General features: G+C 42.8%; 1 protein-coding gene across 1 annotated transcript in view; it reads left to right on the forward strand.

Moving 5' to 3' along the window:
- Positions 1 to 19,898, forward strand: part of LOC140554963 (probable E3 ubiquitin-protein ligase HERC3) — a 52,638-nt gene extending 32,740 nt beyond the window's left edge. Inside the window, exons 15-25 of the mRNA XM_072678518.1 lie at positions 2,077 to 2,190; positions 2,566 to 2,589; positions 2,687 to 2,776; positions 2,997 to 3,167; positions 5,335 to 5,478; positions 8,940 to 9,106; positions 12,706 to 12,772; positions 13,619 to 13,701; positions 15,809 to 15,992; positions 18,592 to 18,694; positions 19,614 to 19,898. Coding sequence (XP_072534619.1) covers positions 2,077 to 2,190; positions 2,566 to 2,589; positions 2,687 to 2,776; positions 2,997 to 3,167; positions 5,335 to 5,478; positions 8,940 to 9,106; positions 12,706 to 12,772; positions 13,619 to 13,701; positions 15,809 to 15,992; positions 18,592 to 18,694; positions 19,614 to 19,822 — 1,356 coding nt within the window. The 3' untranslated portion in view covers positions 19,823 to 19,898. The remainder of the gene's footprint in view (positions 1 to 2,076; positions 2,191 to 2,565; positions 2,590 to 2,686; positions 2,777 to 2,996; positions 3,168 to 5,334; positions 5,479 to 8,939; positions 9,107 to 12,705; positions 12,773 to 13,618; positions 13,702 to 15,808; positions 15,993 to 18,591; positions 18,695 to 19,613) is intronic.
- The last annotated feature ends 1,792 nt before the right edge of the window (positions 19,899 to 21,690 follow it).

Raw genomic sequence — 21,690 nt, forward strand, 5'->3', positions numbered from 1 at the left:
AATCTTGAACTAGTGATGGGAAATATGGTAAAAAAAAAAAGATGCATTAAATCTTCAAACTTTACAGTCTTCATTTAAGTCTTGATACTTTGCTGAGCATTTTATCAGCACTTATCATAATATCGATTTTGGCAGGTTCTATGCTTTGGAACAGGTACAGTGCTCTAAGGGGTATTTTTCAGCTTGGCCAGGTGACTTAAGACCCATGTGTAGCCTTCACATTCATTTTGGACATTCATTTTGGACAATCCTCATCTTTAGGCTTAAAGGTGCCATCGAATGCATTTATTAAGTATTTTAGTCATTGTTTGATGTATAAACACTAAGTATGTGACTTTGGCTGGGGTGAGATGTGGTGTTACAACCCAGTTATTTTATGTCAGACTGAAACACATTCATGTTTCCTTTATGGGGGGCTCCTGGGGATGTCGACATAACTGCTCCCAGGAGTCCATAGCCCAGCCTTGCCTAGCTTAGCACTGTAACATGAACATTGTTGTGTATTTCTTGTAACTGTTCCAGAGTCTCCCTGGATAGTGTTGCTGTCCTCTGAGTGTCCTCTTAGCTCACTGTGCAAGTAGCTAGCTTAAGCAGTTGTCGACAGATGCCAGCTCGCTCTCCTAGCTTCCCCACAGTACCTGCAGCGGTGCTTTCTGTGGTAGCCTTAGTTATGCTTAGCCTTAAATGGCTTTTGCTAGCTTATGTAAATATTGGCGGTGTAAATATGAGTCTAGACCGTTACGTATCATTTCTGGATTTGGATCATTTTGGTTCTGTTTTTGGTTCTGCCAGATTTTCTTTTGGATAAAGACACACCCGTGTTTGGCGTTCATGGCAGGTCGCTTCCTGTGACTGACTAATCTCTTTTTCCGTTATTATTACCATACTGTTACAAGTTACTCAGAATAGAGTTTGACATTCTAGTATACTTTTAAGTCAACTGGCTTACTGAGAAATCCTGCCTTGTGAAATGCCCCCTGGGTGTACTTAATATGGCCCAACTTGGGCACTGCACCTGTTCCAAAGTTAAAACTGCCAAAGTCTAAAGACATTGTGACATGAACTGTATTAGGTGGTGGATGGTGTTTATTATAAAGGTAAACTGCTCCACAGTGACCCGTCGATTGCTCTGTACCTCTTACCAGAGCCGTTATTCCTCTCTGGCATCACTGGCCCATGGAGCACTACTGTTTTGCCGTTGGGAGGCACTCAACTCGAAAAAAGTCCATTTTTCGAGACACACCTTAACTACAGCAGCTGTAGAACATACCACAAAGTTAGCAGTTTCTCAGATGCCTCCACCCTTCGCCAGTTATATCACAACATTATGCCCACCCGTGGTTTGGAATTAACTCTGTCCTGGGCGTCACAGGTGCTACGTCACAGGATTTACTGCACATAAATATGTAAATAAGCCAGCACACCCGTCAATAGTAGCATAGCACAAAATGATCGTAATGGGCAAAGGACACGACATGATGATTAGGAGTTACCTGTGCTAGAATCTCAGAAACTTTGTGACATGTTCTAGAGCCACTGTAGTGAAGGTCTTCTTGCACATTGAGTCCCTACCAACAGCATGACAGGCCATTGATGCCAGGGGGAACGAGGACTCTGGAGAGTGGTACAGAGCAATTTACGTGCCTCTATAATGGTATATCACCTTCCCTCACCTAATACCGTCCATGCCACTACATCTCGCTTGGGTCATCTGAGCCACGAGTAGTTATTCCCACTATTAGGTAGGTGGTCATAATAATAATAGGAATCCTAGATGGCTCTGTAGGTCACCTAGAATTATCTTTTAAACATCTCTAATGAAACAACATACATTTGGACGTTCTTTCGGAACAACAACATTATGCTCAGAATTAATTAACATGACAGCAGTGCAGTCTCATTATATTGCCTAATAAGTGGTAACACTACCTACCGTTAGAGACTAGTGTGAAAGTGTGCTAATAGACAACTACTCTAGCTTATTGTTTCTGGAGGTACAGGTCTGTTAATGCAGTGTTTTCCAGCATGTGTCATTTCATTTCCAAATCCTGATGTTGTGATGATGTGATGGTGCAGGTGAACCAGAAAGCGCGCCATGTGGAATACAACTGCTTCTACATCCCTGATATTACCAGTATGGTGGACATCCAAGAAGACTACCTCAAGTGGTTTCTGAGCAAAGCTGAGATTGTAAGTCTCTCTCTCTCTCTCTCTCTCTCTCTCTCTCTTGTGTTGTCTCTCTTTCTATTGTGTTATGTTAATATATCAGGATAGCGTGATGTCAAGCCATTGAGTTGATCTCATAAAATAATTGATATTGCTGCTGTCCAGTAAAAGAACATAAATAATTCTGGATGAATGGACCAATAGAAATGCTCTAAATGACCTGGAATAAGCTCTTATTTTACATCAACTTCCATTCAAAGTTCAGCTCATTTTTGCCTTTTCCTGTAAATTCACCCTTTTGGAGATGCATGTTTTTCATTGGACAGAGAGGATATAATAACACATAAGCATATTAGTTAAGGTGTTTAATAGTAACTCCCTATTTGTTTGTTTTAACAGAAAATGCGCTCCCCTCCAGTACAGGTATGGTGGCACTGAATAGACAAGCCTCTCTGCTGTACATCAGTATTTTGAGAGTCCGTCCATTCGTTCGGTTTAATGAGCGCTGTTTGTTTTTCAGAGTTCTGTCACATTATGTGCCTATCCGTTCATATTGAACGCTCAAGCCAAGACAACCATGCTGCAGACAGATGCTGAGCTTCAGATGCAGGTAAAAGAGCGCCAGTGAAATGACAGCTGTGACGTGTCCCCTGCTGTTACTGTGCAGAATGTCAGGTGGATTTGTTGTGAGTTCTGTCAGAAGTTTGAGGCGCTATTAATGTTCTCTTGGAGTGTGTGTTAGAAATACATGTGGTAATTACAGCAGAAAAAAAGTGCTTAAGTCAAATGGTTTGACTTTACCTATTTCCTGATGTCTCCTAATTGTTTAGATGGCAGTGAGCGGTGCCAACCTGCACAACGTCTTCATGCTGTTAACCCTGGAACCTTTGCTGGCGCAGAACCCCTTTCTAGTGCTTCATGTTCGGAGGAACCACTTAGTCAGTGACGCACTGCGGGAGCTAACAATCTATAATGATGTGGACCTGAAGAAGCCGCTAAAGGTCTGTAATCGCTTTACTACACAATAGGAAGTTAGGTCTGAGTAGCAGTGGTGGCTCAGCGGTTAGAGCTCTGGGCTATCGGTGACTGGGTTGTGGGTTCAATACTCGGGCTCAGGAAGCTGCCACTGTTGGGCCCTTGAGCAAGGCCCTTCACCCTCTCTGCTCCCCGGGCGCTGGAGTTGGCTGCCCACCACTCTGGGTGTGTGCTCACTGCCCCTACCTCACTAGTGTGTATGTGTGTGTGTTCACTACCACAGATGGGTTAAATGAGAAGGACACATTTTGACAAATACGTGCACCTTTACCTTTACTTTAGCCAACAGACTAGCAGGTGTTTAGCCAAAACCTCTATTTACAGTCATGTGAAAAAATTAGGACCCCTTATTAATCCCCACATTATTGGGCTGTCCCAACAAGCTCAAGAGCAGACCACAGGATGCGCAAACAACAAGTTAGACTCTCCAACAAGTCTAACATGTCATCACGGGATCTACAGGAAGCTCTCGCCACAGCTGATGTCAAGGAACAGCATCTACCATCAGAAAGAGACCACACAGGTTTGATTTTCATGGAAGAAGCCCTTGCTGTAGAGTAACATTGAGTAACATTGCTCCAGACGTCCTGGTCTTTCTCCAGGAGCCTGACCGGATTCTGTTTACACTTATCATTAAAATGCATCCCCGGAGTGACCAGATGAGATCTGAGTTTACTTTCCAGCATAAAAAACACACCAGCACGTACATCATTTCTCAATAAAACCGTCCTGCTCCAGGAGACTGAACAGTTTAGAGGAACGGTGAGGGGTTCTACAACACGGTGGACCAATAGATGGTACTTGCTTTCCCGTGATTGCTCTATCACAAAATGGGACAGACTTTTTAAAGCACAAGGGAACAAACTCTGTAACACTGCTCTCATCTAATGGTAAGCACCAGCACTAGGGCACACACACTGTGAGGGTGGTAGAGCAAGAGAGAGAGAGAGAGAGAGAGAGAAGCCAGGATCCACATTATTACTCTTACTAACATATTTTCCGACAGACGTATCTCCGCTCGCCCGGCGGAATCCGGTCACAGAAAACACTCTCTGTTTACACTTGTATTGAATGCAGTTTAAAGTGATCTGATCGTAATCTGATCACTGTGTGTCTTGGGGGTGTTTTTATGCACCTGGCTTTTTTTATGCAAAAGTGATCCGATAACCAAAAATGCTGTTAATGCCATGTGTAAACAGGCCCTAGGTGTTCTCTGGCAGATGTTAGTTTTGATAGGACGGCCTGATCTGGCCATGCTTGCTGTTGTTTTACTTGTAAGTGATTTAACAGCTGATTTCTAATTGTCCCGAGATCTTTTTAAAATCTCTTCCCAGACTCCTCTGCATCTGTAACCTTCTTTCTAAAGACCTCAGAGAGCTCTGAGGATCCGGCCATGATGGTGATCTTCAAGAGCAGATGAGACTAAACGTCTGAGGTTTAAAGCCTGTCTTTAAGACAGACACCTCCAGAATCCTCTCTAACCATGTTCTGGTCATCTGCAGCTGATGTTCTGCACCTGATTCTAATTTTAGGCCTTTTGATAATAATACATGTGGGGGTGTCCTAACCTTTTCAATTAATGAACATATATTTCTATTAAATACATTTTATAGATTTCTTCAGTTGTATGTGTTTACCTCTCTTACCTCCATCGCCCTGTGTTGTTTAAATAAAGAGGTTTAAATAGGTCAAAAACACAAAGGCTTTCATGGGATGTCCTAATTTCTGCACATGACTGTAGCTTCTTTCTAAATTTTTTATAGGAGAAGGAGCTTAGTGGTAAATTATTGAGCTTTCTTCAGGTCTGTGAGAATGCCACAGTGTAGATGTCCTCTAACTGGAAACCTTTTCTGTATTCAGTCGGTTTTAATGTCTTGAATGTGAATACTCAGTCCTTTAATTCAGACCTAAAGACAGGTTCCATTATCTGTTGGAAAATGACCTTTTCTTCACAAAGAGAAAAAATGACATTAGCAGGGTTATCCACGCGCACAAAAGATGAATTCAGGTGTTATTTTTTATCCTTTTCACAGATTCCTTTCACAGACTACAGAGGATTATATCCAACTGTGGAAAAAATATCAGCGAACATATCATCTGTCTCTCTTAATGTGTGTTTGGTTTCAACTTCAGGTGATCTTTGATGGTGAGGAGGCGGTGGATGCAGGAGGAGTCACCAAGGAGTTCTTCCTGCTTTTGCTAAAGGAGCTGATGGATCCAGTGTATGGGATGTTCACCCATTATTCAGAATCCAACCTGCTCTGGTTCTCTGATAAAGTGAGTTGAACCTGAGTTAAAGTCCAGCTACTGACTGCTGTACAAAGCAGATTTATGCATTTTATAACACTGCCTTCCTCAACACTGGCCTGCTGGGGAAGGTGGTGTTATAAAATGCTGTTGGAAGATGATGGAATACTACCTGCAAGTCTTATTAAATTAAAATGGCTCTGAGCCACCTCACACCTCAGCAGGGTGTTGAAAAGCCTTCAGTGTGCCATCCTCAGATGCTTAATAGTTTATGATCAAGATGACCGCTGCACTTTAAATCAACAGAAACTTAAAAATGAAGGTAGCTACAGAGCAGCTTTATTGATGGTCTGTCTTGTGCGGGTGTTCCTCGTACATTACTGGTTTCCTCACTTTTACACACTCATGTCTGCTCCCCTTGTGAATAATGATTTAATGCTAATACTTTTCTTTGTATCAGAAATGCTGCTGCTGTGCTCTTTAACCCTTTAAACACTGTGGTGTGTTTGTGTGTTTGTGTGTTTGTGTGTGTGTGTGTGTGTGTGTGTGTGTGTGTGTGTGTGTGTGTGTGTGTGTGTGAGAGAGACTGCACTTCAGTTATTTACAACGACAGAACCTATAAACTAGCTTCATGATCGTTACAAGACAATTCAGAGTAGATCCTGAAAAATTGATAGTAGATACTAAAAGTGTATAGTGTATACTGAATAATTCATAGTGGATATGGAATAATTCACTGTGGATAATTTATTGTAGATGCTGACTAATTTATAGTGGATATGGAATTATTCACTGTGGATAATTTATTGTAGATACTGACTAATTTATAGTGGATATGGAATAATTCACTGTGGATAATTTATTGTAGATACTGACTAATTCATAGTGGATATGGAATTATTCACTGTGGATAATTTATTGTAGATACTGACTAATTTATAGTGGATATGGAATTATTCACTGTGGATAATTTATTGTAGATGCTGACTAATTTATAGTGGATATGGAATTATTCACTGTGGATAATTTATTGTAGATACTGACTAATTCATAGTGGATATGGAATTATTCACTGTGGATAATTTATTGTAGATACTGACTAATTTATAGTGGATATGGAATAATTCACTGTGGATAATTTATTGTAGATACTGACTAATTCATAGTGGATATGGAATTATTCACTGTGGATAATTTATTGTAGATACTGACTAATTTATAGTGGATATGGAATAATTCACTGTGGATAATTTATTGTAGATGCTGACTAATTTATAGTGGATATGGAATTATTCACTGTGGATAATTTATTGTAGATACTGACTAATTCATAGTGGATATGGAATAATTCACTGTGGATAATTTATTGTAGATGCTGAATAATTCATAGTGGATATTATACAATTCATTGTACCTAATTAATTCACAGTGTTGATGCGGTTGATGTGGGCGGTGCTTTGCTGTTGGGGATACACTGAGATGCTTTAGCATTCGTACTGCGGGAATAATGTGGCTGTATGCGTCTGTGACCACCTCCGAATGTGGTTTGAGTGATCGGATTACAATGCATTGTACCCCGTTCTCACCTGTACTTTGTGCAGGCCACCAACGATCGGATCACCCAGGTGTCCTGTTAATGCCAGGTGTGAACGAGGCCTAAAAGATTAGAAACACAGTTATTTAAATGTAGGCGAATATTCCTCTCAGTCTGTGCCACATCTCTGTAGCAGAGTAAGTTTAGCCCTGAGCTCATCTCATTTTATTACAAGGTGTTTTGCAAAGGTGAAAAAGGCTAAAATCAGTGTTGTTTTGACTGTCAACACCTCACGTCATGGAGCCTGTAAGTCTGAGCTATTTAGCCCAGATCAGCCTGCTTTCCTGGAACTCTGATTACCATGCTGGATTGGTCAAAACACATGGGCACTCAGAAGAAAGTGTACTAAACATGACGTGCAATTACGTGGGCCACCAGGAGGAACTGGTTGTAATGGCTGTGTGTGCTCTCTCCCAGTCATCTTTTGTTGCTGAGCACCACTATTTGTTCAGTTATACAGAGTTTAATGTAGATCATCAAGTGTTTGGAGACCTTAAAGGTTCAAGGTCTGGGCATCACACCACACTACACCAATAGGAGTTCCTGGGCTCCTAACACTACATTCACCTACCTGTGTAGTTGGGCTGTATATTGGCAAGAACCATATGATGGTATATAAACAATATTCCATCATATGTATAAAATCTTAATGAAAGTTTACTTTTTATCCAATCAGAACAGTGAGATCTGAAGACCAGGTACAACTGCTGTCTGGTAAATTTACATTTATGGCATTTAGCTAACTCTCTTATCCAGAGTGAACTTGGGTTACTCGTATCACAGAGGAGGGCCAACCTAGTGTTAGGAGCCTTGCCCAAGGACTCTTATTGGTGTAGCGCTAGCATAGCCACCCAGACCAGGAATCGAACCCCAGTTATTCATTAAAAACCAGTACAGTGTTTGAGAATCAATAACATAACATGTAGCTTTGTTACCACTGGGAATCGAACCCCAGTGGTAGCTCAGTGGCCGGTAGTGGTGTTATCTGTTGCGCCACACCAACCTGTCTGCCACCACTTTACTACATGTAAACTATTCATTAAAAACCAGTACAGTGTTTGAGAATCAATTACATAACATGTAGCTTTGTTACACTATGTGGACAAAAGTATTGGGACACCTGCTCATTCATTGTTTCTTCTAAAATCAAGGATATCAAGAAGAGTTTATCCTGCTTCTGTTGAAGTAACTATCTCTACTGTCCAGGGAAGAAGACTTTCTACTAGATTTTGGAGAAGCATTGCTGTGAGGGTTTGATGACATTCAATGACAAGAGCATTAGTGAGGTCAGGGTGTTGGATTCTGGACGATCACCATCCCCACTCATCCAAAATTCCCCAATTCATCACCAGCCATCATTCCAGAGAACACCCTTCTTCCACTGCTCCACAGCTAAATGCTGGGGGCTTTATAGCCCTCTAGCTCACGCCTGGCATTAGGCAGCATGGTGCCAATAGGTTCATGTTCCTCTGCTTCAGAGAGTCTGCTCTATTCTACTGGCAGTGCTTCTTTCTCAACAGGACAAGCTGTGTGTGTTTGTGTGCATTTGCACATCAATGTCAGCAGTGGGTGCAACTTAAAGTAGTTGAATGCATTCATTAGAAGTGGTGTCCATAAACATTTGGACGTATAGTGTATATCGATGTTTTCGGGCACCGCTATGCTACCATCCTATCAGTGTTTTCAGATGTGGAAAACATGATGCTGCTCTTATATAAGCAGTCTTATCTTGAAGTTGTTGTGTCGGGTCAGTGTTGTCAGGTCTTCAGGACACACACACTTATCAGTACATGGACAACAGAAGGTTTCCTGCTGAAAGGAACCTAGAAAAGCAGAAGCTTGATGTGAACGAAGACTGGATTTGTATTGACTTTGTGCTGAATTGTTTGTTCTGCAGTGTTTCGTGGAACACAACTGGTTCCATCTAATTGGCATCGTCTGCGGCCTGGCCATCTATAACTCCACCGTGGTGGACCTGCACTTTCCTCTCGTGCTTTACAAGAAACTTCTGGATGTTTCTCCTGCTCTGGATGACCTGAAGGAGCTGTCCCCTACCGAGGGCAGGTGGGTGATTTAGTATAATGATGGTGTTTATAACTATATAGTTATCTAATGTACCCAGTACATTAAATTTACCCCATGTAGGTATTCAGCCAAGACAGGTTTGGTGTCCAGGATTTATGTGATGTGTTACCACTGTGTGGTAAATTCTATTAAACATCTACAGGCATCTACAAACCTCACATACATTTATTAAAAAATGTAAACAATAAAAAGCCATTTTTCAAAGTAGATTAAGTAACTTATTATTACTTCTAAGTTATACATTTTAACAATATTTTAACAATATTGAAAGATGGTGTTTGTTGATTTATTGATTAATTGCTTGATTGAAAACCAGGGTATCCTCTTTGCGCACCTCCCTTGGAAAATGGACTCGTTTGGTCTCTTTCTGAGGCCCTTGAGGTCCTGTAAAGACATTTAAGGGCTGTTGGAGACTTCTTTACGAATCGTATGGTCTACTGTTGGACTGAACTTGCTAGGACAGCCTGACCTGGCCACGTATTAAATGTTCTCCACTTTTAAATAATTTAGTAGACAGTGAAACGTTCTGAGATTTTTAAAACCCCGTCCCAGACTTCTTTCTGAAGGCCTCAGAGAGCTCTTTGGATCTGGTCATGGTGATCTTTACCACTCACTTAACCTAAGGTAAAGGCACAGATTTGCTGTGTACAGCAAAATGTGTCCTCTGAATTTAACCCATCTGTGGTAGTGAACACACACACTAGTGAACTGGGGCAGTGAGCACATACACACCCAGAGCAGTGGGCAGCCAACTCCAGCGCCCGGGGAACAGAGAGGGTAAAGGGCCTTGCTCAAGGGCCCAACAGTGGCAGCTTGCCGAGCCCGGGAATCGGAGCCTTGTTCAAAGGAACATCAAATATCCAGATGTTGCAAAATGCTAAAAATAAGAGCCTGAAATGCCCATTTGTCCACATTTACTTAATGTGTCAACATTCAGTTAATTTTTACCCCATTACCAATTCATTGGACACTAAAAACAAATGTAAACACAGCATTCTGCCTGACAACTTAACCACAAACATGGGCAACATAATGTCTCAAAAAAAACCCAAAACACAGAATATCATCACCACACAGGTTCCAGAAACCTCCACTTGTCTCTGTTATGTGTTAACTGGAATCACTGAAGCTCCACTAACCTCTACTGGTTCCAGAGTTATTCAATCCCTAGCTTTAGCGCAACCCTGGCTGCAGTGACCACTGGAGGGGACCATTTTAAACACTTTTGCCCCGTTTTCCGGCCTAAAAGCTGCCTGCTGTTACATAAGCTGCAGTTATTATGTAAGGTTTAATTGGTGTGTAGCAGAGACCCTGTATCAATTGGAGGATGTGGGCTGTTGGCCACTAATTATTTGCAGATGGCCAGAGGGGAAACGGTGAAACGGTTGACCTTCAGTTTGGCCACAAAGGGTTGTAATCAAGGAATGTGTAGGGAAGTGTTTTATGAAGGGAGGCGTCCGTTCTGTAATGTGGATAATGTGGATTGCTTCACCAGAGTCTGTCTATCTTTTTATTCAGCTTAGATTATCAGTGTTTTTACAAGTGCTGTAATTGCTGGCGTCGGAGGATAAGACGAGTTGTCTGATTTTATTGGGCACTTTTTGGCATTAATTCTGAGTGAAGTGTATCTTTTATCTCTTCAGTAGAAGAACTATCATTTGGAAGATGTCCAAACAAGATTGCTATTACTGCTATGTGTGTTTGGTTATTTGCTGATGCCCGTTTTTAACAGAGGTGTGTTACTGCCAGCAATAACAAACTCCTCTTCAGCATGTTGTTATTATGAGACTTCGTTGTAATTATGTAATTAATGTAATTCATCATCAAAGACGTTAGAAAAGATAATCGGATGTTGCTGTATTCATAACCAAGCATCTTGAGTGACACAAATCTTCTACAGAAATGTTAGCCTATGTTGTTTTTAATGATGTAATAATCTCATAATAATGCCTCTGTATTATGACTGACACGTTTTTATTTAAAAACAAAACAAAACAAAAGCATAATCGCACCATGAGATATTTTCTCAAAACAATGAGGCTGTTTTTGTGACAAAAGTATTGGGACACCTAATCATTCATTGTTTCTTCTGAAATCAAAGGTATTAAAGAAAAAAATAACACAGATTAACGGAGAAACGGATAACACCAGTGCCATTGAGCTACCATGCCATGTTGGAGGCTGGGGTTTGATTCCCGGTCTGGGTGACTGTGCTGCGCTATAACAATGAGAGACCTTAGGCAAGACTCCACCTAACACTACATTTGGCCCAATCCTGTAATACAGGTAACCTTGTAAGTTGCTCTGGAGAAGAGCAGCAGCTAAATGCCATACAAGAGCATTAGTGAGATCAGGATGTTGCTTGATTCCCACCATAAAGTATTTTGTGGCGCACCATCCATTATTCCTGAGGACAGGAATGCTGGGGGGCTTTATATCCCTCTAGCCCACGTCTGGCATTAGGCAGCATGGTGCCATTCGGTTCATGTTTGTCTGCTCCAGAGAGTCCTATTCTATTGGCAGTACTTATCTACATGGACTAGACAAGCTGTGTGTGTCCGTGTCAGCAATAGGTGCAGCTTAATGTAGCTGAATGCATTCTTTAGAAGGGGTGTCCACAAATATTTGGACATATAATGTGTGTGTAATGTGTCTACTGCAACAAATCTCATAAATACAATATAGTGCCCATGCTTACTGGATGCAGTCTGGCAGTGGCTTCCTCAAACACGAGGACAGAAGCAGATATAAAACCACTGATTTTAAAGAGGCATTAGCTTATCCACTGCTGTCGTCCAGGGCATTAAGGTTTCCCTTTTTACGGAAAACCTTAAACTGATGATTGTTTTCTAATGCATGTACGTTCCACTCATACATTTCGAAGCAGTGGAATCCTCCAGCACCCTCGTTCTCAAACTTTAGCCAACCATTCTAGAAACGGAGGAGTCGCTGTTGTTTGACAGCACAAGTGCGTCCCAGCTGTTGAGACATTACTCTCCCTGCTGTCGCTTCCTATTATTGGGACGCTATGTGCTCGTTCAAGTGAGCTTTCCATTCTTTGCTTAGTGTGACATTACAGATGGAGCTGTGCTCTCCTTTACTGTTTACTGGCAGTGGATAGGTGTGTTTAAACCACAGAGTGTCAGTCTGCGCTGTGTTGAGAAGCAGAAAGCTGCGGTCTGTCAACACTGTAAATCCAAGTGTATGTGTGGATGTGTAGGCCTCAGCTGGTGTCTCACACCAAGTTTAACACAGACGGATGGGGAATTAACTGAGCCTAAAGAGCAAAATGTCATCCAACTTATTAAAGGAGGTATTGGGTTTTATGTGGATGAGGAATAAAAAAAGCTCATGAATTTAATAAGCGGCTGATCTGATCTCCCAACTTGAATCCAATAAGACTCGGATGTAAAGGGCATCATGCAGAATATAAACACTGCCTCACTTTTATAATGTGGGAAATATCACCATGGTTAAAACTCTATTCTTCTCACCCCATTGTAGTTCCTTATTGTCTGATGTCGGAGTTGCACCACCCACAGCTGTTGATGTCGGGCTTGAATTGTTGTTTATTGCAGGAGTCTCCAGCAGCTGCTGGACTATGAAGGAGAGGATATTGAAGAAGCCTTCTGTCTCAACTTCGCTGTAAGTAGTGCTGTATCAGAAGTGCCCATAATTCAAGCATGTATCTATAGTTAAAATGTGTTTGTGATAAAGGAGCATTCCCAGTTATTATAGTTAATATTTAAATTCTTATTTTTAATTTCATATTTTGCAACATTTTACTGGCAGTTGTTCTTTACATTGTGTCAGAACTTCATTACAAATAGTCCAATTTAAAAAAATCCCCCAAAATGACTTTTTACATTGACCTCCATTAAAAGACCAGAAGGTTTTCTCTTTCTCCTGTAAAGCTGATGTTTTGGAGATATGAGGTTTTTGCATGGCAGCAATCGTATGGCTAAAAATACCTGCTCTGTGTTGCTCGGCTTGTCAACAAATGCAGGGGAGTTCATAGCTCAATCTGTATTTACAGCAGTGGTGTTAATGTAAACTACTCTACTCAGACGGGCGTCTGTTATCTGATGTGGTGTAGCTGGGGACCCAGCGTTATCCCTCTGAGCATGTCAGCTGTCTGGCAGTAGTTCAAAAAAGAGGCGGTGGCTGGCTTTACATATGTATCACAGGACACCTGTTAAGTCCTTACCCTCCTAGCGTCGGTGAGCATTGCTAGTGCTAGGGGGGCTACAAACGGTGTGTGTGGGGAGGGGTGTTTGTAAATCTGGGGTATCCAATTGGGGGAAAAATGAAAAATATCAACAACAAAAACAGAAAACTATGTTTATTTGTCCAGTATAAATTACTGATACAGTTGCTATAATTCAGTTCAGTTTAAGGTGAGTGTAGTCTATGTAGTGTTGCTGTACTTGTGTGCATTAGCCTACAGTACATAAACACTCCTCTAACATCTAGCATTTCCGCTCTGTGCAGATTACCCGGGAGCATTATGGGATGACTGAGGTGAAGGAGCTGGTCCCTGGAGGAGAGACCATCACAGTGGACAGGTCTAACAGGTGTGTTGCTCTGATAGACCTAACCTGCATAGCCCAGCACTCTGCATACACATGGCCATTCGTCCACAGCAGGGCCTTTATATAGTGCCGTCACATGACTGGCTAAAAGAGGTCGTAATGTTCCAACCAACGTCCTATATTTCACAGATATGCCTGCTGAGTGACAATGGCAGACGTGTGTGTGTGTGTGTGTGTGTGTGTGTGTGTGTGTGTGTGTGTGTGTGTGTGTGTGTGTGTGTGTTTACTTGTGGTTAGGGACAGGATTGTGAGATTTTCTGGGCTGCACAAACAGATGGGACACAACAAAATCCACTGAAAATCACTCTCTCACTTACTCTCTCTCTCACGCTTACACACACACATAAACACACACACACACACATGTGCGTGTGTGTATGCACCGTTATAATTGGACATTCCATTAGGCTGCGGGGCCAAATCCTCAGGGTGGCGTCCCAGAGGATAGTAGAATAAAACACACACACACACACACACACACACACACACACACACACACACACACACTCACATATTTATGTACATTCTGCCAAGATGGAATGGATCCTCTGGCAGAGTCACAAAGCAACCATTTTAATTGCAGACTTTCTGCTGTGGTTCAGAACATGGAGTGCTGCCGCAGGGTTTTTGCTCTAAAGCAGAGACGTACTTACCCAGCAGCAGCAGCAGCAGGAAGGACGGCTCTCGTGCACTGAATAATCACTGAGTGCTCTTCAGAGGTCTCTCTGTAGGGGAAGCTTGTTGCCTGCATGATTTTATTGTTATTTTGGCCACTTAACTAAATGTAATGTAGCGTCTGTGACCGAGGAGACTGCAAAAATCTTTAGGTTCCGGTCTGTTTACGCTATATGTCCAAATATTTATGGACATCCCTTTTTACCAAATGCATTCAGCTACTTTAAGTTGCACCCATTGCTGGCACAGATGTTCAAATGCACACATCTTATCAGGGGGTGAGCAGAGCATGGTAGTAAGGTTTTGTGGCTCGGCTGGAAGGTAAACTGTGCATGCAGCTCTTGCCAGACTTGTTTGTGCACGCGCACAAGTGTGTGTGTGTGTGTGTGTGTGTGTGTGTGTGTCTGTGATGCCTGTGTGTCTTGCCACAAGGCCGGCTGTCCCTGCTATCTGTCAGGGAAATTAGGCAGGTGGCCAGACATCTTGTGCAGAGTAAAGATCACTCCCACACACAAACACACACACATGCACACACACACAATTAAGACTCCATCCTGCACATCAGACTTGACACAGCCATCTGATCTCTTGAAGAGATTACAGGCCCTTAACTAAGGTCAGATTATCAGGCTTAATTCATGTTTTGAACATTTTTGGAGTGACCGATGAAGCGCTGAGCGGCTGTGCTACAAAATAACAGCATTAGAATGACTGTGTTTAAAAGCTGTGTTTCTATAGAGCTTTATCCAGCACCGTAGACGCAAGCTAATGTGTTGGCCCCATGCTAACATCCTAGCCACAGGATAGCATACTAGTAACAAGACAGTGCAATGTAATATGACACACTGACGCACCGTAAGGCAGTTAGAAATAATACTCTAAATGGACAAAAGTATTGGGACACTTGCTCATTCACTGTTTCTTTTAAAATCAAGAGTTTTCATTCTGCTTTTGTTGGAGTAACTGTTTCTACCGTCCAGGAAAGAAGGTTTTCTACTAGATTTTGGATTTGATTGCATTCAGCGACAAGAGCGTGGTCAAGTGAGGTCAAGATTCTGGATTGATCATCCCCTCATTTCAACCTTCATTCCAGAGAACACAGTTCCTCCACTGCTCCACAGCTCAATGCTGGTGTGCTTTATACCCCTCTAGCCCACACCTGGCATTAGGCAGCATGGTGCCAATAGGTTCATGTTTATCTACTCCAGAGAGTCCTATTCTATTGACAGTATTTTTTTTCAGGGACTAGACAAGCTGTTTCTGTGTGCATTTGCATTCGCATTCACTAGAAGGGGTGTCCACAAACATTTGGACATATAGTGTGAGACTTTGTTTTCTTATTCTGTAACTCTGATTAAGGTAATGGGTCAGTAATGTAGAGTAATGTGTGTTTGTTTGTGTTTTCCTGTCTTAGAGAGGAGTTCGTGCAGGCGTATCTGCGCTACGTGTTCAGTGACAGCGTGCGGGAGCTGTACTCTGCATTCTCGGGGGGGTTCCTGAAGGTGTGTGGTGGGCGGATCCTCTCACTATTCCAGCCGTCTGAGCTCATGGCCATGGTGGTGGGCAACAGCAGCTACAACTGGGAGGAGCTGGAAAAGGTGAGGGAGCTTATGTGTGTGTGTGTGTGAGTAAGTAAGTGAGTGAGTGAGTGTGTGTGTGTGTGTGTGCACTTGCATGTATGCAGGTGCAGTACAAGCTGTATTTAGCTATTTCACTTTACATGAGACATTCTATATATAAACCAATAATTGTTGATATATGGTTTTAATACATCAATCAGCCATTAAACATTAAAGACATTAAAACCACTGCCAGGAGAGGTGAAGGACATTGATTATCTTCTCCTGCTGCCTAGTATATCCACCCCTTGACAGATGCCACTGTAGATGAACAGTCAGTTCTGGAAGGCGATGAAGGTGTTAAAAGCAGGAAAAATGGAAATATTACCCACTTGGACAAGAGCCAAACTTTGATGGCTAGACAACAGACTGTCCCCAAGCATCAGACGGGTCTTGCTGGGTTTTTCTGGTATGCAGTGGTCAGTACCTACCAAAAATGCTCCATTACAAAAAAAAAGACAGCCTGTGAACTGGCAAACGGGTCGTGGCTGGCCAAGGCTCATTGATGAGATTCATGGAGACGTCTGTGTGCCAGATACCACAGGACACCTTTAGAGGTCCTGTAGAGTCCATGCCTCAAATGGTCAGATCTGTTGTGGTGGCACGAGGAGGACCTTCTCAATAGTAGGCATATGGTCTTAATGTTATGGCTGATTGGTGTAAAACCAATAGTATTTTAATTGTATCATACACAAGCTTCAGAAGCTTGGCCTCTGTGGTACCTGTGTGGTACAAGAACTATCCATTGCAGCAGGAGGTCATGTGATCAGAAATTTAATTCTTTCCAGATTTCCCCCAAAGGAAGAAGAAAAATACTTGTCGCCGTTAACAACCACTGATGTAAACAACTGCATTTCGATTTAATTGAAGAAGCACGGCATGGCAACTGCCTAGCTACTGCATAGAGACCACCACCAAGGACTGCTTAGCAGAAACATATAAACCACATGGAACAGCATAGTAATATCATAAACCTCAAACAGCATGGCAAGTACCTGAGCTAACATAGAAACCACTTGCTACACCTTAGCAATTGCCTAGCTACCCTATGGCAACCATCTAACAAGACCCTAGCAACCACCTGGTAATGGCTTAAACTGCACAATCATTCACTCACTTCACTTTCTTCTGAAAACACACTTGAATGAACCACATTTTTAAAATAGAAGCAGCACAGCATAGCAACTGCCTTGCCGCTGCATAGAAACCACCACGGAAACAGTAATGACTATTTAGCAACGGCATTACTTGGAACAGCATAGCAGCTGCCTAGCTACTGCATAGAAACCACCTAGGACACCAGGGCAACAGCTTAGCAAAAACACTAAACCACATAGCAACTGCATAACAACCACCTAGGACACCATACTGCTGCGCAACTGCTTAGATACAGCGCTGGATGGTACGGTAGCACCTGAGCTACCATGGAATCTGATACCACTTGATACAGCCTAGCAACACCCTATCTATCCCATGGCATCCACCTAGCAACACCCTAGAAACCATGTGGTAATCACGCAAGCTAAAGCTTTTCAGGAAACGAAGAACCAGCGGAGGCACATTTCAAAAATAGAAGTGGTTCAGCCTAGCAACTGCCATGGACCACCATAGACACTGTAACGACTAGTTAGCGACGGTGTATCGTAAAACATAGCATAACTTGAAGCAGCTGCCTAGCTACTGCATAGAAACCACCTAGAACACCAGGGCAACTGCTTAGCGAAAACATTAACCACATAGCAACTGCATATGCTGCACAACTGCTTAGATACAGCACTGGACTGGAGCTGCCACAGAAGCAGCCAAACATTCACTTGATACAGCTAAGCTACTGCCTTTCTGTCCCATGGCGTCCACCTAGCAACACCCTAGCAACCACCTGGGAAAGGGCATGCAGTCACTCTGTGTTTTGTCATTTGTGAAAATACTATAAAGAAAGAAATGAGTAAAAAAAAATAAGCATCACACATTAGAAATAATACTTGTGAAGTAGCAGACATCATAAATAGACACTTAAATATAAAGATTAAGTTGAGCGTTGAAGCTAAATACACCCAAAGGTTGAGAAATAGCTGACAAAAGGTTGGTTGATTTATTTATTTATATATTTATTATACAAAAGTAACTTCAGCGAAACCCTGCTGGTGGATCCACAAACAAAAAAGGCCAAGAGTCCAGTCTTACTACAGCAACTGCATGGAGATGTGTGTAGCAGGTAGTGGTTAGATAACCCAGTCTTAACTCTTTCTCTGTGGAAGCATCGCTTTCACAGCCTCAGACAGAATGTAGAAAGACCCTGTGAAATCTCTCACACACACTGGGGTTGTTCCAAGCAAAGGGGCGTGTATACGCACACACACCCGTACGTGAAAAGCCCTGACGCTCATTCTCTGTTGAATAGAGTAATCCGTTTCATTATCACGTCTCCCATAACACCCGTGCTCTTATTCTCGTATAATAACATGCTTTTAGATCTTCAGCTCCTCTTCTGCTCATTTTCTCTCTCTCTGTTGGCTGCTGTTCTCGTGAAGTTCCTCGTGCTCTTCATGCTCTTCATACTCCTCTTGTCTCTCTGCAGAACGCGGTTTACAAAGGCGAGTTCTCAGCCTCTCATCCCACAGTGCGGATGTTTTGGGAGGTGTTCCATGACTTTCCCCTGGAGAAAAAGAAGCAGTTCTTGTGTAAGTGGAGCAGTGCAGATGACGCGGTTATTACTCAAGCATTTCTGACTACTGCACTTGTTTGAGAGACCCAGTGAAATGAAGTAGACCAGAGCAGGGGTCACATACTGTAATATTATTGAGGTATTTTATACCTTATATTAGCTGACTGTAGTTAATGGGACCGTTTCATCAGCACGATGCTGTTAAGAGGAAAGGGGGACTACTCAGGTCAAATCACATCCGGTTAGCCTGCCTTTACATGTTGTCTCGAGTCCCTTCCTTATATCTCAAGCTGTGATTTGGACCAATTTAGAAATTTTGAGAGAAATTGCTTATAAGTTTTGAACATTTGAATTTGAAATAAACCATATATCATGCATTAAAAATAGCATCAGATAGTCTATTCTATAGCAAACAAATATAGCATAGATTTCTTCCAGAGGAAGACGAAAAATACTTGTTGCCGTTAACAACCATTGATGTAAACAAGTACACTTTGGTTTAATTGAAGAAGCACAGCATGACAACTGCCTAACTACTGCATAGAAACCACCAAGGACTCTGTAGCAACTGCTTAGCAAAAACATATAAACCACATGGAACAGCATAGCAATATCATAAAAAACCATAGAAACCACTTTAACAACACCCAGGTCAACTACTCAGGTCAAATCACATCCGGTTAGCCTGCCTTTACATATTGTCTCGAGTCCCTTCCTCATATCTCAAGCCGTGATTTGGACCAATTTAGAAATTTCGAGAGAAGTTGCTTATAACTTTTGAACTGTTGAATTTCCAAGGTTAAACCATAGATCAGGCATAAAACATTAGCATCAGGTAGCCTATTCCATAGCAAACGAATATTATAGCATAGTCATGATCAGATGCTAAAGACACGCTCGCTTCCTCATTAACATTCTCCTTATCCTTGCTGCAGTGTTCCTGACGGGCAGCGACCGCATCCCCATCCACGGCATGGCCAGCCTGCGTATCGTCCTCCAGTCCACGTCGGCGGCTGAGCACTACCTGCCTGTGGCCCACACCTGCTACAACCTGCTGGACATGCCCTGCTACAAGACCAAAGAGACGCTGCACACGCGGCTCACGCGCGCCATCGAGCAGTACGAGGGCTTCAGCCTGGTGTGAACGACTCCATTAGCCTGCGGAAGCTGAATGCACTGCACTTTTACCCCAATCACCCAGTGGGGGGCGGGGCGGGGCGGGGCGGGGCGGGGAGGGGAGGGGAGGGGAGGGGAGGGGAGTAGGGACAGTACAAGTCAGGACAGGACAGGACAGGGGGAGCCCAAAGAAGGCAGTGTGGCCTGTCTGGTTTGGCCATTCCTGACCTGGAGCCACAGGGTTCTCCTGGTGGCCGAATAAGGCAGGGACCTATGCTGGGCAGGCACTTTGCTGAATTATAATTGATGGTAAATGTTATTTTCCTAATGTTGGAGCTCGTTTTCGCAGGAGTCGAACGCCTGACTTTGAAGACTGGCATATGCACATCGTTATTCAGAGTATATTTTCCTTTCCTTTCTGTTTGTTTGTTTGGTTTTTTTAATCCTGGGAACTTCTCCACGTGGCTTACTGTAGAGGAATTTCAGCTCCGCTTCTACACTCCGACTGTAAATATCTTCTGCTGGTTTGGAATCATCGGCCTCGAGCGTTTGGTTTTGCTGTGGTTTGCCGAGCTTTTTCTTTCAGCACTGTGCTGGATGTCCCCGCTGTGCAGTTGGTGGGGAGGAGGAACAAATGTTGGTTTGCAACCAAAACACCACAACGAAAAGACCTACGAAACAGCCCTCATCCTTTCGCCGTTTGACCTGACCTTTTGTTCTGACCCTCTGCTTACTCTCGTACTCGCCAGTTGATGCAGGGCGGCGCATTCCTCAATCCACGCTTGGTTCAAGTAAAGCTTAAGGAGGCTTTTATTGCTGTTTCAGCCATACGCAAGAAAACCGCCGTCCTCCGTGACTGTGGTAAAATGTGGAGCTACACAGGAGTGCGTACAGTGTGAATGTGTAGAGCAAACCAGACCTGATAAATTAGAAGGACGTTAGGTCCAATCGCCAGACAGTGCAGGACAGCGCAGCGCAGAGACAGCACTCAGTACTGAATATGACTGGCGAGGACAAAAAGCCATGAAAACATGTCTTTTTGAACATATTGAAACATCTGGACATTTGAACAACAATTTCAACAATATTGAGATTAAGAATGCTTCAAATTTTTCCTGTGAGGTAAAAGTTTGACCCCCTCCCCAACATTTATTACTGTTAAAATACCTAAAATCAGAATGAGGAGCAGAACATCAGCTGCAGATGATCAGCACATGGTTAGAGAGGGTTATTCTGGAGGAGACGGTCTTATTTAAACCTCAGACGTTTAGTCTGGTTTGCTCCTGATGATTTTAGTGAGTGGTGAAGATGATCACCATGGCCAGATCCAGGGAGCTCAGAAAGAAGACTGTTGAGGCAGATGAATTTGGGAAGGGATAAAAAAAAATAAAAAAAAAAGATCTCAGAATATTTAGAAATCAGGAGAACGTTCAAAACAACTGCTAACACGGCCAGGTCAGGAGGCCTAGAGCAGACCTCAAGATGAGTAATAGAGTCTCCAACCATCCTACAATCTCATCACTGGACCTACAGGTAGCTCACGCCACAGTTGATGTCAAAGAATCTACCATCTGAACGAGACCACACAGGTTTTTATGATTTTCATGGGAGGTGAGCAAGGACAAGGGCGGGGGGCTAAAGGTAGGACTAAAGACAAGGACGTCTGGAACAGTGTGCTTTGGACAGATGGGAGGGTTTCCTCCTTGCTCACCTCGAACTTGTGCAGTCTCTTTCTGATGGGAGATGCATCTGGAGATACGAGGGTTTTTTATGCACTACTGAGGTAGAAGGTCAGCAGACCTTGCCTGAGAAAGGGAGCGAGGAGGTAGGGTACATCAAATTGAGGTATCAGTGAGTGTGTGAGTGTGTGTGGGAGGTCAGCTCAGTCTCTCAGAG

This window comes from Salminus brasiliensis, chromosome 4 (genome assembly GCF_030463535.1).
Source record: "Salminus brasiliensis chromosome 4, fSalBra1.hap2, whole genome shotgun sequence".
Taxonomy (NCBI): Eukaryota; Metazoa; Chordata; class Actinopteri; order Characiformes; family Bryconidae; genus Salminus; species Salminus brasiliensis.